General features: G+C 49.3%; 1 protein-coding gene across 7 annotated transcripts in view; it reads left to right on the top strand.

Moving 5' to 3' along the window:
- The first annotated feature begins 50 nt into the window (after nt 1-50).
- The window catches only part of EPB41L4B (erythrocyte membrane protein band 4.1 like 4B), a 148,915-nt gene continuing 129,375 nt past the window's right edge, over nt 51-19,590 (top strand). For 5 of the 7 annotated variants that reach the window (XM_054500337.2, XM_054500338.2, XM_054500339.2 and 2 more), the window contains exon 1: nt 61-945. In XM_054500337.2, coding sequence (XP_054356312.1) covers nt 643-945 — 303 coding nt within the window. In that variant the 5' untranslated portion in view covers nt 61-642. Of the gene's footprint in view, nt 946-19,590 lie in introns of all 7 variants that reach the window. The other 2 variants (XM_054500340.1, XM_054500342.1) reach the window with 1 other exon arrangement.

Genomic DNA, 19,590 nt, shown 5'->3' with positions numbered 1-19,590 from the left:
GGGGCAGCACAGACCCGGCTTGCAATTACCCGGCGCAGCCCCGAGGGAGGAGGGCGTGCTGCAGTCCCGGCGGCGGCGGCGGCGGCGGCGGCTGGAGGTGCAGCCTCCCAGGTGGGAGGCGGGGGCTGCGGGCGCAGGAAAAGGCGCCTTGGGAGCGGGTGCTCGGCGGGGCCTCCTCGGGCCCCGGGCGCGGCGCGGCGAGTGGGAGCGAGCGCGCCAGGACCACGCAGGCGCCCTGCTCCGGCTGGCCCTCGGCCGGCGCGCGGCGCGGGAGCAGCCCGCAGCCCGCCCCCCGCGCCCCCGGCAGCCCCCGGGCAGCCCGCAGCCGCCGGTCGGGAGCAGCCCCTCGGCTGCCCGCGCAGGCCGCCGGCCCGGGAGAGCGCGCGGCGGCGGCGGCGGCGGGACGGCCCCGAGCGCGCCCTCCCGCCTGCGGCCACTCGCAGCCGGCGCTGGCCGGGCCGGCGCGCCCCGCAGGCGGCCAGAGCGCGGCCTCGGCCTCGGCGCGGGCTAGCCCCGGGCCGTAGCCCGCGAGAGGCGGCGCGGGCGGCCGAGGGCACTGACGGCGTCGCGGGACGCTCCCGGGCGGCGGCGTAGCGGCAGCGGCAGCGCAGGGGGCGGAGGCAGGGGGCGCCCCCAGCCAGGATGCTGCGGTTCCTGCGCCGGACCTTTGGCCGCCGCTCCATGCAGCGCTACGCGCGGGGCGCGGCGGGGCGCGGGGCCGCCGGGCTGGGGGACGAGCGCGACGGGGGGCCACGGGGGGGCCCGGCCGCCGCCTCCTCCTCGGCGCTGCCCGCCGCGCCCGGGGGCAGCGTGTTCCCGGCGGGCGGCGGGCCCCTGCTCACCGGCGGCGCGGCCGTGCACATCTCTGCCGCCGGCGCCGCCAAGGCCACCCTCTACTGCCGCGTCTTCCTGCTCGACGGGACCGAAGTGAGCGTGGACCTGCCGGTGAGTGACGGGGCCGGTCTGGGGCACTGGCACCTCGCGCCCCTGGGGGCAGCTCCCCCTCCCCCAGTGCTTGCCTCGGGGGCGCTTTCCTTGCACCTCCCTGGGGATCCCCTCCCCCATCCCCTTCTCCGAGCACTCCTCAACCCTTTTTCTTCTTGGGCCACCCCGTCCCGGTCTCTTCCGGGGCGCCACCTTTGGCCCGCGCCCCCTCCTTGGCACACTGCGCCGCGGGGTTGCGATTTCTCTGGCGCCCACCTAGTCCTTGGGGCCTCGCCCCCTCCCCAGTACACACGGTCCCCAAGTCCCGAGACCCCGCCCCCCCTGGTGCGGGTGGCCGGCGCTCCCCTTCCGTCCCTAGCTTCCAGCAGGGGTCTTCCTGATACTGGGTTATTGGGTAGAAAATCTCAAATCAATATGAGGCCGTCCCGGGGTGTCCAGCTTGTCCCCCTCAAACTCGCCATCAGGCCTTGATGAGACAGCAGAGAGGAGATCCCCTTGCTTGCTGCTCGGCAGGCTCCCCAAGTTTGGGAGGCGGGGGTTAGACCATTTCTGCTCTCTGCTGATCCCTTCTAGGTACACCCCATTCTCATTCCCTGAGCCCCATCTGCCCCGCAGCCTCGCAGCGGGTAGGGTGACTTGGGAGCTAACTCTAGAGTTGGCTGTCTCGGACCTGCCTGCCTTGCACCGGCAGAGCCGTTGCTGGGGCGTTGGGAGTCGACCCCGGGGTGCCTGGGGGGCCAGGCGCACCTGACTTTCTCCCTTGGGCACCGTGCGTGGGGTCGGCGGGGCACCCCAGGGCGGCGGCGCCTGGGCCTGCGTCCCGGGCACCCGCCCACAGGTGGTTGCACCCCCGCCCCGCGCCAGCTGAGAGCTAGGCCGGCGCTGCCGTCCGCTGCAGGGCGTCCAGTTACCAGTGAGTCTTCCTGGCTGAAGGGGCCAGATCAGATCAAATCAAACCACACATTAACCGGGCGCCCACTGTGCACCCGGCGCTGCGGCAGACGGTGCCTTCGGGAATTTCTGGGTGTGACTGAGGACACAGCAGTAATTGAGCTTTAGATGAATGTTACAGATCATCTCGAGAATGTCAAGGGAAGAAATAACATACCCGGACTTCCAAGGAAGTATATAGCCTTCCCGGGTGGGAGAAATGTTTGGACTTCATGAGAGAACTAGGAACATGTGAAAAGGGTCTCAGATGGGAAAATCAGAGCCTGCCTGGCTTGGAGTTTAACGCTTCCCGGTGTAGGCTGAATTTCGAGACAGTTTCAATTTATGGCAATTTTATTTTTGTGGTTCTTTGTGCTCTCCATAAGATATCATTTTGCTATGAAAATACCCTTTTGGGGCCTTTTTATTGATGGAAAAGGAGCCAACATTCGGGTGCTTAGAGCTGTTGCCTTTAAAATAGCATAAAAATATTACTGTTCCCCAAGAATGAGGCTCTCCAGCTTTTTATTCAGCTGGGAGAGGAGGCCTGAGGAGCCGGGGAGGAAGAGAGGGGAGTAGGCTGCCTCTGGAGTGGGCAGCTTGTGTTAGGAGAGGATGTGGCGTAGTTTGCATCTCGGATCTGGGAAAGGAATGCTATCCTTGGGAAGTTTGACAGTGCTCCTTGCCGGTGGTTTTCTCATCTGTTCCCTGCGGATGATTCGTTTATAAAATGTATTGCTTGTCAGCTCCATGAGACAGGCTTAAGTGGTGTGCATGGTGAATAGACCCAAACAGGTACACAAATGAACAGGTTGGGACAGGAAGGCTGACTGATTCTAGCCAGTGTAGCCCTTAGTGGAGCCTGGTGGGGGAAGGGGATATTTGCATCCTAAAAGGTTTCTTCACTTTATAAAAGGCTGCTTAACAAAAGAATTCCCCCGTCCCAGGTATTCCCAGGATGGCAAATTTCTTGATTCCTCTATGATATGACTTAGTGGAGCCCACATTTTATTTATGCGCGTGCACACACACACACACGTATATGCCGCCTGTCCACAGGCAGATAAAATGCAAATGCTGGCTTGTGTCACGTGAGCTCTCAGGGAGGAAAGATGAAGAAAAATCGCCAGTGGGCACAGCTCATCGATTTAAAGATTTATTCGATATTAGGACTGCATCACAGTCTCCTACACTAATCTTCCCAGATCTGAGTGTGTGCTCCTGTAATTAACTCTGAGTTACAAGGTTAACGCTAGGCAGCCAGCTCCCCAATGCATTTGTAGCATTTGCTGCTCCTCAGACCCACTTCACTGGGCTCACTCTTTATGCTGTCCTTTTTGGCATTTGGCCCCGCTTGTCATTATTCTCTTTTGTGTTCCTGGATTTTTACCGCTTCCTGGGCCCTGGTGTTGCCTTGCTGCTTGTCGCAAGATAGGATTTACCTTTGACCGCGATACCCCAAGCTGGCTTCTCAGGCACCCAGGGACATTGCCAGGCTGAATGTCTCCTTTGTAATAAAAACCCTCAGGTGGCGTTAGCCTTGAGAATTCCTTTGCTCAACCTCCTAAAAGTTGGCTATGCGCTGTCATAAACCTTTTTATTAGCCCTAGTTAGGATGCTTGTGTTCTGAAATTGTCTGGAACACAGTAACACCCTCAGTGTGACCGTGCTGTGGCACCTCAGTCCAGTCCAGACTACAGTTATTGGGCGTCTCCAGTGTGCCAAGCTCTGTGCTGCAGACACAAAGGTGAATGAGATGTGGCCTGGAGGCTCTTGGGAAACACAGGTGAAAACACGTTTCTTTTATTCTGGGTGATGCTAAGTGGTATGACAGGCACACCCAGACAGGGTGCTGTGGCTGAATGGGATGGGAGAATTGGAAGGACTTCCAGGAGACTTTGACACTTGAGATTATGGGGTCTCAGATCCAGTGTCTCTTGGCAAAGCCACAGGCCAATTGTTGTATATAATAAAGGGAAAAGTAGCTGCAATTGTTTCTTCTGACAGGGCTTGGAGCCCCCTTTTCTGGTGATAGGTTGAGTCACCTAGCATTCCTGAGTGTTCTTTTTTTGTTTTGTTTTTTGGATATGGGGTCTCGTCTGTCACCCAGGCTGGAGTGCAGTAGTACGACCACAGCTCACTACGGTCTTGATCTCCTAGCCTCAAGCAATCCTCCCACCTCAGCCTCTCTAGTAGCTGGGACTGCGGTTGTGCACCAGCACACCCTGCTAATTAAAAAAATTATTTTTATAGACATGGGGTCTCACTATATTGCGCTGGCTGGTCTCAAATGTGTAGGCTCAAGCGATCCTCCTGCCTCAGCCCCTAACAGTGTTGGGATTACAGGCATGAGCCACTGCGCTTGGCCCCTGGGTGTTCTTAATCTTTGCTATGGATAGTCAGCAGCTTTCCAATCTTTGATAAAATAAAATGTGAATAAAAGGATCTTTTAAAAAAATCTATAACATGCAGTCTAAAGTGGACTTGCTGTACAAACCCAGCTTCCAGATGAGGCCTTGCTCGCCCTACCAACCAGAGTGCCAGCCTGAGCCAGTCCTCTTCAGAAACCCTGGCCCTGCCTTCGACAGCACCTCCCTCTCCTTAGCCCAGCCCAGCCCTGCCCAGCCCTCAGGTGTGGTCTGGTCAGAGCAGGGCAGGACTCCCTCCCTCGGCCTGCCCTAGACGCTTTCCTTCTATTAATGCAGCTGAAGATCCCATTAGTGTGCTTGGCAGCAGCACCCACTGTTGACTCATATTAGCTCTCTGTTGACTAAATCCCTGGCATCGCTTTTGCTCGTGTGGCTGTTGCTCAGCCCCGCCTCCCGTTGCCCTGTGTGCTCAGTGTGGAAAGCTGTTAGGATGTGTGGTCGGCCAGTTAGCACTCCCGCCATGCTTTGGAGGGAACGGCCCATGGGCCATTGTTGCATTTGGTGCACTTGCCTTATGTGGATCTGGAACTCAGCATCGACTCATTGTGGTCCAGTGCAAACATGGAGGATTTCAGAATTCGAAGATCTACCTTTGCATATTACACCATGGCTCTGCAGCTTTGGGCAATTTCAGCTCTCTGAGCCATTGACTTCCTGATCTTTCAAATGGGGATGTTGGGAGGATTCAGTGATGGGAAGTCCTCACGGTGCAACAGAGTGCTGAGAGGTTGCTAGTAGGTTGTGATCTTAGAAACTTCTCCTTCCTCTACTTTGGACTTTGGAAAGATTTGAAGAAGTTTCTAGTAATAGACATTAAAAAAAAAAAAATGCTGTGCCAGGCAGGCTAACCATTGCTTGGCTCTTCTTTAGTGGAAATTGGAAGTTAGATGTAGTATGAGAAATGCTTTTTAAAAGTTTCACTTTGGATGTGAAAAGTGATGTTTTTTTCAGCAAAAACAGGAGAATGCAGGTTTCTAGAATTTTAGGACTGAAATCTCTGATCTCACGTAACATACATGATACAACGTAAAGGTCATATGGCTTATTTTGGAGTTGAAAGGGACCCTGGACAGCACCTCCCCGGCCCATTGGAGAAACTGGGAAGCTGTGGTCTGTGGCTATAAAGTGACTTCCCTTCAGTCAGTCAGTGAAAGAGTTGGAACCGGCTGCTTTGGGAACCCTGATTGTCAGCGTCTGAAGGTCAAGCGTAGGGTCAGCAGTGGGAGGGAAGACTAACCCCACGTCCTAACACAGGATCATGGAAGAGGGATGGGGTACATTCCTGGCAGTTGGAAATAGAACAGATTTTCCCAAACAGTGGAAAAACTCGAGCAAAATGATCCCAACTTCAGTGTTTACAAAGTTCATCTGGGATTTTTTTTCTTCCATTAAAATTCCCAGAGCACACCCCGAGAATTTCTTGATTCAGTATATCAGGAAGCTCAACTTTTAACAAGTTACTCCAGGTGATTCTGATGCAGGTGGTCTCTTCACAGCCAATGAGAAACCCTGGCCCTAGAACTGTGAGAACAGAGGCAGCTACACCATGCATTATAAATTGCTGTAGCAATGGGGCGAAGGGTTGTAGGGGGGTTGGCAGTCTTTGAGCTGGGGTTTGACCTGTACTTTAGGGAGCCCATTTTTGTCACAGTGGAGTGGAGGGCTAGGGGAGGGACTGGAGACCAGTCATGCCATTGCAATTGTCAGATAAGGGGTGATGAGGGCCTGGCTAGGAGAAGGGGGCAACGGTAGAGCAGCTCACAGGTGGAGTCGGGTGAGTGTGTTGGGGAGGGTGAAGATTTGAGATAGAGCTGTCTTCACTCTTGGTTGGGAAGAATTAACGGACCCGCAGGAGGTCGAAGACAGCTTCTCATTTCTACTCTTTCCCAAGGCTCTGGCTGCCATGGGCACCCTGGCTTATCCCAGGCCTCTGGGTGGCTTGCTTTTTCTGCCCCTGTAGGGTAGGTGTTGGCTAAAGGTGGCCTTCTAGTACTTGCTCCTCCTACACCCCCTCTCAGATCTGGAATGAGGCCTTGGATATCTAGTGGGTCACGAGTTTGTGTTATTTTTGGATATGCCTTCTTTGTTTTAAAAGGAAAGCTGAGGTGGGGGCGGTGAGAGAGGGGTAATGAACACCCTTCCCAAAGGGGGTGTCATGATACAAGCAAGAGCACTAACTCCCCTTCTACACTTGCTGGATTTGTCAGTGTTAATAAGGGACGGGGGTTGGCCTGCGGCAGGGAAGGGGCCACAGCCCAGCCTCTCCAGTGCCGGTAACATGACCCTACACTGGTACAGGGCTCTGGACAAATATTAACTTGCTAAGCACTTTCACGTGCATAATCTCATTGAATTCTGTTCCTAGTACACTGCAGTGGATGAAGGCACAGGTCTGTTTCGTTCTGAAACAGCAGAAGGTCGATGGGGGTGGGGCCTTCCCTTAAATTCTTGCGTGGGGACTTAGAAAAAAATCCAGCCTGGCAACCACAGAAATCCTCCGCCTACCATTTGTCCTCAAAACACGTGTTCCATCCTTGCCCACTGCTTGACTTCCTTTGGCCGGCTGGGAGTGGGCTCTTCCCCGGGCCTCTCTGTGCGCTGCCCGGAGCCTTCTCCTCCAGTGGGAACTGCACTCCAGTTTCCACCTGTAGCCCGTGGCTGCTGCCTGAGGGCAGGGTCAGCTGCTGATTCATCTGGGTGTGTTTTCCAGGTTCGTGTGCGTGCTCTCCTTTCATCTCTCATTTACAATGCATTCATCGAAGACCCGTTTGAAAATACGCAAAGGTTGGAACAACATCTACAGTTTCATTAGATAAGCACTGTTAAAATAGGGGTGCGCATTCATCTGTGCTTTCTTTCATGTTCAGATATAAACATGTTTTTAAAATGATGGGCTTATATGGGTTAATGGAAGTCTCTCTCCCCGCCCCCACCTCAGCACAGTTGAATAAGGATGGTCGACTTGGAGCTTGTGTCTCTTTAGGGTGAGGCCCTCGGCCCTCCTCTCTACATTTCCTGGGACTCTTAGCTGGGGTGGGGAGCCGCCAGTGCTGGTTAGCCATCTGCGCTGTGTGCTGCCTGCTGCCCCTTCCTTGGTAGGAAGCAAGCTGCCTGGCACTCTGACCCTCCTCGCCACAATTACTTTCTCTTGCTGGTAGGTTAAAGGTCTTGTTGATGTGACCTCAGAGTCCCCTTGCATCTGAAAGCACCTGCTATGGGGTAGTCTTGACTCTCGCTAGCCCAGGATGCCTATGACTCTGCTACCAGCCAGAGCTGATCTGGCAGAGTGGGGCTGGAGCCTGGCAGCATCCCTGGTGTGCCCCCCCCCCCCACCCTAATCCGTCTAATCTCACTCCTTCTGCAGCCTCCGTGGCCTCTCTGTAGAGCTGGATTAATTTTACTAGTCCCACTTGATTTTAATTTCTGGTTTATTTTAAATTGTTTTCCAAAATGTTTTTGTTTGCTCACAGTATGTTTTCTTCAGTCAGCAAAGGCTTACTGAGCCCTTACACTACATTAAGCATGGGGGAGGGGTATCAGAGAGAGAAGAGTGTTTCTTGAGCTCCCAGTCTTGAGGGGCAGACAGAGTAAACAGATACCCATAAACCAACATGGGGTGGTGCCGGGGGTGAGCAACTGAACTGTGGGCTGGAGTTGGAGAAGGTTTTTTTTTTCTTTTTTTGGTAACATTGGGGTCTGGCTATATTGCCCAGGCTGGCCTGGAACTCCTGGCCTCAGGAGATCCTCCCACTGCGGCCTCCCAAAGCTCTGGGATTACAGGTGTGAGCCACCACACCTGGGCAGCTGGAGAAGGTTTCATCCCCAGAGTGACAATGGAATTGTCCCAAAGGATGTGTAGGAGTTCAGCTGTGTCTGGGTGGAGGGAACAGCAGGTGGAAATGCATGGAAGATGGGAATCAGAAAAGCCCCATCCCTGGGCTCCGGGTTCCTTGGGGTAGGGGAGCCAGATGAGTTCTGGCTGTGTCCCTGGATCTTAAAGGAGTGAGTGAGTGAGTTGCCTTTGAAATGAAGATGATGTCGGGAGCCCACCTAGGTGATTGTCTTGTTGAATCCTCACAAAAACTGTGTTGATGGTTACTGTTGTTATTCCTGATTTGTAGAGGAAAGAATCAGGGTTTAGCACAGGTTAAGAAACTTGTCCAAGGTCACGTAGCTAGTAAAGGCAGACTCTAGCTTGATTTGTGGTCTGGGAAGGTCTCTGACAGCACAGCTGGGCGAGGGGGGTGGGAGAGCTCTGAGCTTGCCCCAGAGGTTCTGAGCTGGATGGGGATCCCTGAGTCCCCAAAGGATTTCCACCTTTGTAGGCCACTTGGGATCAGATTTACTTCTTTAGTTAGACTCATTGAATGTCATTTCACTCGAGTGCATAATGGTTTGATGGCCATAATTCAACACTCAGATCAGAAGTAGGTGATGTTTTTAAAAAGTGCTTAATAAAACAACATTAAAATTATCTCAAAGAAAAACATTTTCGTATTCCTACCCTGCTGCATAGCAACTGGTTGGTTTCACTTTGTTCCTTTCCATCTTTGTGCTTTTGTATACATGTTTATAGGCGTGGTGTATATCCTTTAAAACATTTTTTTCTTTTCTCCTCCCCATCCACATTTCTTGACAGGCTTCTCACCAGTTTGGTGCCCTCTTTTGTGCGTATTCTAGAATACTTAAATTCAACCCTTATTCTCTGCTGTGTGTGATGTGGTTTGAGTGAGTAATACCTGTCTCTGGGGGCTTGGAGGTTGATATGCAAAGCACCTGATCACTTACGCGTCAGGCAGCCCCATCTCCAAGTCATGCAGAATCTGTGTTGCTTCCCTTAATCGCTGCCGCCTGGGAAGGTGCACGTTATCATCCCCTTTGCAGATGGTCTCGGAGAGCAGATGGCCTGGGGCCACTCTGCTAGTAAGTATGGGAGAGCCAGATTGAATTTAGGTTTCCGGACTCATTTTCCAGTGCTCTTCCCCTCAGCCCATGCTGTGCACACCCAGCCTTCCTGTGTTAAATATGTGTTCTCTTAGAACTCCCTGGGAAGGTCAGAATTTCATGCAGTAAAATCCCCTGTCTTTTCTGAACCACTTTGCCTTTCAGCATCTCTGGCATTTGGATTCTGTCTACCATTTCTCAGCATTTTTTGCAGGTTCTTTTCCCCAAAGTCATAGCTGGCTGAGTGCCCAGCATTTTCTTCATGAAGCTAAGAACTGGAAGATGATATCCCAAGGGCCCTGTCCCACCCGTGGGATCATCCGGTGCTTCCTTGTTACCCAGCTCAGTCCCTCCGGGTGGAATGGTCTACCCTGCAGCTGTGAGGATGCCAACTGCCTGGTTCAGCGGGTGCCTGCAGGGCTGGCATCCCTCAGCTCTGTGGTTTCTTTTCCATGCCTGTCTCATGAGCTGAGTGTTGTCTGCAGCATAGCATTCGCTCAGGTGTGTTGAAGTCGGCCTGATCATGCATCTCCTTTGCTCTACCTGTTCACTTGCTGAGCTGCACCTACGCTGAATTATGAATTTTGTTGAAAATCATGGTATTAATATAAATAATATAAAATTTACTATTTTAACCGTGTTTAAGTGTATGCAGTTAAGTGGCATGATGTACATTCACACTGTTTTGCAACCTTCACCACCATTGGTCTCCAGATGTTTTTCATCTTCCCAAACTGAAACTCTGTCCCCATTAAACATTAACTCCTTATTTCACTCCCCCCAAACCCCTGGCAACCACCATTCTACTTTTTTGTCTATGAATTTAGCTACTCTAGGTACCCCATATAAGTGGAATCCTACAGTTATTTGTCCATTTGTGCTGGCGTATTTCACTTAGCCTAGTATTCTCAAGGTTCATCCATGTTGTATGTAGCAGGTGCCAGAACTTCATGCCTTTTTAACGCTGAGTAATGTTCTCTTGTAAGAGTATACCACATACAGTTTATCCATTCATGGATTGTGGATGTTTATGCAGGTCTGGACCATCTTAACTCGGTCCTACCCATTCACTTGTGGCACTGCCACCAGAGACTTGGATGTCCCCAGCCCTCACCTCGTGGTGTTATTCTTGGATTCTGACACCTCTTCCCTGGTACTCTTCTGCATCGTGCTGATCATCTTCCAAGGCTGTCTGGGCTTCGTTTGGGGGTGTGTGGCAGACAAGTTTTCTCCCCCTTACATTTTTATCTGAGTTGCTCAGTGTTGGCAAGCCCTCTGTCCAGCACATTCTTTAGATTTTTAAATGATGAAATATAAATACAAAAGACTCTCTATAACATGAATAGTTTTAGAGAAATAACACAATGAACGTCCTTGTGCCCACCACCCAGCTTAGGAACAAAGACCATCCCCAATGCTGTGAAAGTCCCCACATGCTCCGTCTCAGTCACATTCCCCTCCCTCCCTCCTGAAGTTTGTCTTTCGTCCCTTTCTTTTCTTTATAGGTTTTCTGCATATGTACGTTTTCCTAAACAATATCATGTTAGTTTTGCAGGTTTGCGAGCTGTATATACATGAATTTTTCCTTCAATATTGTGTCTGTGAGAATTCGTGTCAGTGAGATGACTGGAGTTCTTACTGTTTTGTAGTTATTCCATTGCATGCATATACCGGAATTGATCCTATGTGGACATTTGGGATGTTTTCACTTTGGAACTATTAGGGGAAGAAAATACCGCTTTGAGCTTTCTGGAATTGGTCTCTGGTGTACATGTGCCAGGAAGCATCTCTCCTGGGTGTGTACCTGGGAGGAAGGGTGGGCGGGGCCCTTTATAATCATACAAAATTGTTTTCCAGAGTCCCCACAGCATATAAAAGCTTCCCTAATCCATTCTTCTCCAACACTTGGCATTGTCAGCTTCTTTGTTTGATTTTACCAGGATAGTGGGAGTTAGTGGCACCTTTGTGGTCTTTACCTTCCCCCAGTTGTTGATGGGGTTGAGTACCTTTCACCTATCCATCTCTCTTTCTCTCTCTCTCTCTGTGTGTGTGTGTGTGTGTGTGTGTGTGTGTGTGTGTATTTTTCAGTAATAGAGATGGGATCTGGCTGTGTTGCCTAGGCCATTCTCAAACTCCTGGCCTCAAGCAATTCTCCCATCTCAGCCTCCCAAAGTGCTGGCATTACAGGCATGAGCTGCTGCATCTGGCCAGGGTTGAGTGTCTTTCATATGTTGTTAGCAATGTGTAGTTCTTCCTGGAATGTTTTGTTTTATGATTTTCACCTGTGTTTTTAGGTGGAGTTGTATTTTTCTCACTGGCCCCTGGACTCCATGAGATTGTCTCCCGTATCCCCTTCCTCTTCTGAGGTCACCTCGGTGGAATAAGGGAGCGAACACTGTAAGCCCCAGATTGACAAGCTTCCGTGGCAGGTCTTTCCTCGCTAAGTAGGAATTAATGTTTTGACTTCGCTTTTCACTGTGAATGAGCTGAAGTTGGTTGCTGCTGGTGGCTTTTTGTGTGAGCAACTACGGGATCTATAGTATTCACATCAGCTCTGCCCACTCTTTTTGAAGTTTTTATTATGGAAATTTCTAAGCATATTCCAGAGTAGCGAGAACTATATATGGACCCTAAGTAGTCATCTTCATTTCCGTACTTACCAGTTTATGGCCACTCTCCTTTTATACCCCTCCTTACTGCCCTTTCCTGATTATTTTAAACAAATTCTAAACATGTGATTTTTTTTTTTTTAAAGACAGAGTCTCGTTTTGTCACCTAGGCTGGAGTGCAGTGCGTGATCTTGGTTCCCTGCAACCTCTGGCTCCAGGATTCAAGCGATTCTCCTGTCTCAGCTTCCTGAATAGCTGGGATTACAGGCATGCGCCACCACGCATGACTAATTTTTTGTATTTTTAGTAGAGACAGGGTTTCACCATGTTGGCCAGGCTGGTCTTGATATCCTGACTTCAAGCGATCCGCCTGCCTCAGCCTCCCGAAGTGCTGAGATTACAGGCATGAGCCTCCGTGCCTGGCCTAAACATTTAATTTCAAACATGTATTTCAGTAGGTATCTCTAAAAGATAAGGACCAGTTTTAAAAAAATAGAGTTGGTTGTGATAGCACACACCTGTAATCCCAGCGACTTGGGAGGCTGAGATGGGAGGATCACTTGAGTCCAGGAATCCGAGGCCAGCCTGGGCAACATCACAAGACTTCATCATATATATATATCCCTAATACTATTAAAGCTTCTAAAAATAATGAACAATTATTTTTTAGTGTCAGATATTCAGCCAATGTTCAAATTTTCTTCTGTGATTTTCAGCAAGGTTCTTTCATTGCATTTTATAGATATTCTATCTAAGACTCTTAACCTAAAAACCTTCTCTTCACCTTTTTGAGCCATTTATCTGTTGGAGAAGTGAGGCTGTTTGTCCTATTACAGTTTGTTACTTTCCGAGTTTTGTTGATTGCATCCTCAACATTGGTCACCCCTGAGGTACAGTTAGTATCGGGAATGGTCTTATTTCAAGCATCTGATCAGAGCACACAGAGATCAGTAAGATCCTTATCCTCAAGAAGGCTGAGTGGAGATCAGCTGTTGAATGTCTTCCTCAAGCGTGGGGTCTTCCTCCCTCTAGCTCACTCCTGTTTGGGTCCCCTTCACATACTCGGGAGGCCCTCCATGAACCCTTTCTGTCTCTCCTGGCTGGAGATGCCAGCAGACATTTTAAGGCATGTAGAATCAATGAGAAGGGAATTGGGCCGACTGTGGGACAGCTTGAACCAGTGGGGTTCGCTGCTAAGGGAACCGTTGGAGAACACCTGGTCCAAAATCTCATTCTGGAGGCGGCGAAAGGCCTTTCCCATCTGCCTTGGAAGGCTCTCACTCCAGCCTGCTGCTGCTCACCTGTGGCAAATGAGCAGTAACAAGGGTGTAACAAGTGCAGCTTCCTGCACGTAGCCCCCCAGCGCTTACGAGTGACATCCAGCCAGCCTCTTTGCCTCTCTGAGACTCTGCCATCTCTTCTGAAAGTGACCAGGGTTCTCAACCCCGGCACATGAGAGCTGGGGCTTTCTCCAGCTCTCCTGCCCATGTGATGGACGTGGGCATCATCCAGGGAAGGCTGGTAGATTGTAAAAGCCTACCGGGGTTAGTTATTAACCTGCAGTGCACTCTTGACAGCCCATTCCATGGCGTTTCACTGAGCGGAGTCCTTTTATTCCTCTTGCCTGTTGGGGCCTGAGACCCAAGGCCCATATCACCTCCTACTCAGTCGGTTGCAATCTGTATTGAGTAGCATCAGCGCCGCTTTGATGGTAGCAAGAATGGCTGGTCAAAGTCCAGGGAGGGGCCCAAGCTGGCTTGGAACTGGCCCAGGTCATGCACACAGCCAGCAGTGACACATCCAATGGGACACTCCAGGGTGAAACCTGAGAAAGGCAGTCTGGGATATGGGATATTGTAATGGGAAAGCAGGAAGTTTAAGGTTGGAGGTATTTGTTTAGGATACCTCAGTATTCTAGAGCTATGGGATTTATTTTGCTTTGAAGTCCAGAGGTATTTAGCTTTGTTCTAAAAGCGATGAAGTTCCTCTTAATTAAAGATGCTCCTGGGGAAAAAAAAAAAAAGGAAAAATTTAATGCTATCTTTTAAAAGGAAAAGGATTGTATGTACTATAATAGAATTACTGTAACATGTCGTTTATTAACTCACTTCAGGGAGTGAGCTCTTCCACATAGGTAAGTTTTCCAGATAATTACAGTTGCATCCATTTACTGACAAGAACTGTTTTATTTCAGCTATTTCATTTATTTCTTGAAGAAAAAAAAAAAAACTGCAGAGCATCTAGTGTCTGTAAGGCCCTGTGCGAGGAATACAAAATGGTCAAATGTATGGGCATTGCTCTAAAGGAGCTCATTTAGGGTGGGGTGTGGATGTTCATTGCATTACCTTGACTTTGCCTTGGTGGCCCCCAGTCAGCGTGCTGAGGGCTCCAGCAGTCCCAGGCTTCTGCATCACCTGGATTCTTGGGTCAGCTCTGTATAGTGTTCAAAGCATTGCTTCAAAGCATTGCTTTACTCTGCCTTTTCGAGGGCTGGCTGATTAATAAGTTAATACAACAGTGGTTTTCGATGTTTACTGCATGCTTAGAATCTTCTGGGGAGTTTTTCAAAGTCCAGCTTCTAAGGTATACCCCAGACTACTACCACCAAGATTGCTGGGCTTGGGAGCTGGGACCCCTTCACCAGAAGGTTTTTTTTTTTTTTTTTGCTTGCTCTGTTGCCCAGGCTGGAGTGCAGTGGCACAATCTTGGCTCACTGCAGCCTCCGCCTCCCAGGTTCAAGCTATCCTCCTGCCTCAGCCCCCCAGTAGCTGGGATTACAGGCGCCCACCACCATGCCTGGCTAATTTTTGTATTTTTAATAGAGACGGGGTTTTGCCATATTGGGCAGGCTGGTCTCAAACTCCTGACCTCAGGTGATCCACCTCCACCTCGGCCTCCCAAAGTGCTGGGATTACAGGCGTGAGCCACCACGCCTGGCCCAGAATGTTTTAAAACTCCCCAGGTGATTCTGAGGTGCAGTCATGTTTGAGAAACAATGTTTTACAGGGCTCCTTCCCTTTTGTGTAGCGTTGTAGGTTTAGATCAGGCTTTCACCTTTGATCATTTCATTTAATCCTTATAGCATTTACTTGAGAGAATTTTGGGTGTTCTAATTTTATAGAAAGCTCACCAGTAAGATTTTGGCTCCATATCCCACAGCTAGTAAATACAAAACTAGACTTAAAAGTCATTTCCAGGCTGTTCAAATCCACTTCTCCGGTTTTTCTTCATGGCCGTCACTCTAGTGGCTCTCTGGCAGCTCCCCAGTGCCCCCTTCACTTCTCACCTGTGTATCTGTACCTGTGCTGCCTTATTTTTTTAATTTAATGTAATTATTTTTTTTGAGACAGAGTCTCGCTCTGCCACCCAGGCTGGACTGCAGTTGCGCGATCTTTACTCACTGCAAGCTCTACCTCCTGCATCCATCGATTCTGCTGCCTCAGCCTCCCAAGTAGCTGGAATTATAGGCATTGGGCCACCATGCCCAGCTAATTTTTGTATTTTTAGTAAAGACGGGGTTTCACCATGTTGACCAGGCTGATCTTGAACTCCCGACCTCAGGTGATCCACCCACCTCAGCCTCCCAAAGTGCTAGGATTACAGGTGTGAACCACCGTGCCTGGCCTTTTATTTTGATTTTGATTTTTTGAGATAGAGTCTCGCTCTGTCGCCCGGGCTGGAGTGCAGTGGCGCAATCTGCACTCACTGCAACCTCCTCCTCCCAGGTTCAAGTGATTCTCCTGCCTCAGCCTCCGGAATAGTTGGGATTACAGGCACCCGCCACCACACCCAGCTAATTTTGTATTTTTCGTAGAGACCAGGTTTCACCATGTGAGCCAGGCTGGTCTTGAACTCCTGACCACAAGTGATCCACCCGCTTTGGCCTCCCAAAGTGATGGGATTACAGGCCTGGGCCACCACATCCGGCCTGTGCTGCCTTCATATTGGCTGAGTCTTATCCCTTAAGGGCCTAGCCATCTTTCAGGGCCTGTCTCAGATGATGCCGCATTTATGAAGCTTATCCCATCATTCCCCCCATCCTCCCACCCCACCACACCACTTTCCCCCGCTTCTTCCACTTCTCCCATATAGCATTCCCTCTCCTCCCAGGAGCTTGCAGGGCACTTTTTTGCCTTGGGTGGGACCTAGCACATGTTGTAGTAATTATGTAGTAATTCAAACAATAGATAACATTATTGACCTTTTTAGTTTTTGCAAGTGATTTTTAAAATTGTGGTAAAATATACATGACACAAAATCGACCATTAGTGACATTTAGTACATTGACATTGTTGAGAAACCATCATTACTATCTGGCTCCGGAATATTGTCATCACCCCAAAAGGAAACCCTCTACCTGTTGAGCCGTCATTCCTCCCCTGTTCCTAACCCTGACAGCCGCTAATCTGTCTTCTGTCTCGCTGGATTTGCTGTCCCTGGGTATTTCATATAAATAGAATCATGCAATATGTGGCATTTTATGTCTGGCTTCTTTCACTCAGCATTATGTTTTCAAAGTGGATTGACCATTTGTTCCAAGCCCTTTCCATGGCTTCACTCTGACCCCTCATCCCCCCATGGAGTAGGCAGTTCCTATTGATATCCTCATTATACAGGAGATTGAGGCACACAGAGATCAGCCAACTATGAGAGAACACACAGTGCCTAAGTACTCTTGGCCCCTGCACTGTCCTGCTGGTGTCTGCTGTTGACTTTGACCTTTAGAAGGGTAAAGATGAAACACCAAGGAAGAATTCATCTATGGTATAAGAACAACATATGATACGGCTCCAGGAGCAGAAATCATTAGAGGTGCCCCTCGGGACTGCAGAACAAAATTCCTGGGGTTGATTGTGCGCTTAAAGCTCTTGGCTTAATTGGAGTGAGTCAGTATTGCTGTGAATTTCCCTCAAATGTTAGGGGTCAAGTATAGGATTGTATATCTAGTATTGGAAGCCAGCTGGCGTTCTAAGACCACTGAAATGTTGAGGAATGACTCTTAAGGACTCAGAAAGGCAGAGGTACCCCAAGTAAAGGTTTCTTTTCAAAGTAGTGCTTACTATGTGCCAGACAGAGTTCTGAGCACTTTATGTATCTTTACTTGGTTAATTCTCACAAAATCTTTACAAGGTAGCTACTGCCCTGTTTTATGGATAAGGAAGCAGAAGTGCAAAACAGCTAAATTACCTCATCAAGGTCTTGCCACTAGAATGTGGTGGACCCAGGGAGTCTGGTTCCGGCATCCATCTGCTTCATTCTTTTCCCTTTAAAAATTTTTAATTTTCTTTTTTTGGTTACAACATACCTTTCCCAAGACAGTTAGAACAGAACAGCCTAGTTGCTTGAATAAGAACAGAAAAAGGGAAAAAACATGAGGGGAAAACACCTGATTTTATTTTATTTTTTATAAAAGTTATCTGGTCATATCAGTTCTGTGCCTTTAAAAAAAAATAAAAGGCTGGGTGTGGTGGCTCACAGCCATAATCCTAGCATTTAGGGAGACCGAGGTGGGAGGAGTGCTTGAGCCCAGGAGTTCGAGACCAGCGTGGGCAACATTGCAAGAGACCCCTTCTCCACAAAAAGAAAAGAAAAGAAAAACAAAAAACCCAGCCAGGTATGGTGGCTCACACCTGTGATCCCAGTACTTTGGGAGGCTGAGGTAGGTGGATTGCTTAAGCCTGGGAGTTTGAGACCAGCCTGGGAAACTTGGTGAAACCCTATCTCTACAAAAAACAAAAACAAAAAAAACTAGCCAGGTGTGATGGCGTGCACCTGTAATCCCAGCTACTTGGGAGGCTGAGGTGGGAGGATTGCTTGAGTCTGGGAGGTGGAGGTTGCAGTGAGTCGAGATCGCGCCACTGCACCCCAGCCTGGGAGACAGAGCAAGATGCTGTCTCAAAACCCGCCCCCAAAAGAAACCCACAACTTATAAAAATAAAAGTAATACATGTTTATTTGATAATGTTTAGGTATTATTGATTAAAGAAAGTTAAAAATTGGTTTTTTTTATTTATCACTTTCACCAAGTGATCACCACTTCATTAACATTTTGGTGTATATTCTTGCCTCTTTTTTTCTAAGTATGGAGAAAAAAGTTTTTTCAACAAAAACGGAATCATACTATGTATACCCTTTTTTTCCCCTTTTTTTCTTTTCTCTTTTTTTTTTTTAGAGATGAGGTCTCAGTCGGTCACCCAGGCTAGAGTACGTTGGCATGGTCGTGGCTCACTGCAGCCCAGAACTCCTGGGCTTGAGTGATCCTCCCGCCTCAGCCTCTTGAGTAGCTGGGACTTCAGGCGCATGCTACTGCGCCCAGCTTCTTTTTTTTAATTGTGATAAAATGTAAGCTTAATCTTTATACTATACTGTCTCTTATGTTTGAAGAAAAGCTTAGGGACATCTGGTTCTCATCATAGGAAGGAGAAATCTTATCTTTGCAGCCAGGGAGGCAGCTGCACCCTGGTACAGAAGGATCCAGAATGGCCATGCTGTGAGAAGGCACATTACTGGGCCTTTATGACTCATCATAGGACCAAAGTTGGCCAGCAAGCTCTAGGGTCCTGTGGAGAACGTTGGATCTTCGGGTGTGTTCTTAGTCCTCATATAGTCCCCTAGGTCAGGATACCTCAGTATCCTGACAGGGATGACATCCCTGTCAGTCATGGCAGAGCAGGTTCTGCAGTTCCCACTTGGCTAAGGAGGTAGCTGTTTGGGGCTGAATTGTGACCCCCTCCATTTTCCCCAAATTCATCTGTTGAAGTCCTAATCCCCAGTACCTCAGAATGTGACTGGATTTGGGGATAAGGTCTTCAAAGAGGTATTTAAGTTAAAAGGAGGTCCTAGGGCAGGCCCTAATCCAATATGACTGGTGTCATCTAAGAAGAAGAAATGTGGACACAGACCTGTGCAGAGGGAGGACCATGTGAAGACACAGGAAAAGACGACCATCTACCAGCCAAGGAGAGGCCGAGAGCAATGAAGAGACAGGCATTTATTGAGGACCCGCTGTGTACACAGAACCAAGCCAGGCTGCAGGTAGATAAAGACTAAGTCAAGGATGCCGCTCTTTCCCTGAGTAACTGCCGCTTGGGTAAGAATATGTGTCTTTTGCATCTGCAGAGAACTCTATGGTTTTTACATGCTTTTACCCAGTTTTGGTCTACCTTGCTTCTCTGGGGATGTTGAAAGTTGACTCTTGGTGGCCAGAGCTCTGGCGTAGTTGTTTTGCTGCACTTTAGGTGCAGAAACTGGCATCTGTAACATGGGACCAAGGGAAGAAGCAGGACTTGAATAGTTTATTGACAAAAATGGTTCTGAATCCAGTTGGAGTTGTTTGTTTATTTATTTATTTTTGAGACAGGGTCTTGCTCAGTCTCCCATGCTAGAGCACAATGGCGCGACCATGGCTCACTGTAGCCTGGAATTCCAGGGCTCAAGAGATCCTCCCACCTCAGCCACCTGAGAATCAGTTGGGGTTATTTTTATCGGAAATATTTATCTCAACGCGTTGTAGCTTACCCACATAAGATGGCACAGGAAGTATGTAGATGTGTCTACATGAGATTAGCCAAAACTGCATATTGAAGGCTTTTTAATTCATATGCATTATGCTGAGTGAAATTAACCTTAAAAGAGTAGCCTCTGTATGATTCCATGTACATGCAGCTCTAGAACTGGCAGAACTAATCTGTGGAGAAAACAAATGAGAATAACTGTTGCCTCGGGGATAGGGA

The sequence above is a fragment of the Pongo pygmaeus genome, chromosome 13, assembly GCF_028885625.2.
Source record: "Pongo pygmaeus isolate AG05252 chromosome 13, NHGRI_mPonPyg2-v2.0_pri, whole genome shotgun sequence".
Taxonomy (NCBI): Eukaryota; Metazoa; Chordata; class Mammalia; order Primates; family Hominidae; genus Pongo; species Pongo pygmaeus.
Note: the sequence above shows the minus strand (reverse complement) of the source record. Positions and strands in the feature narration are given on the sequence as shown.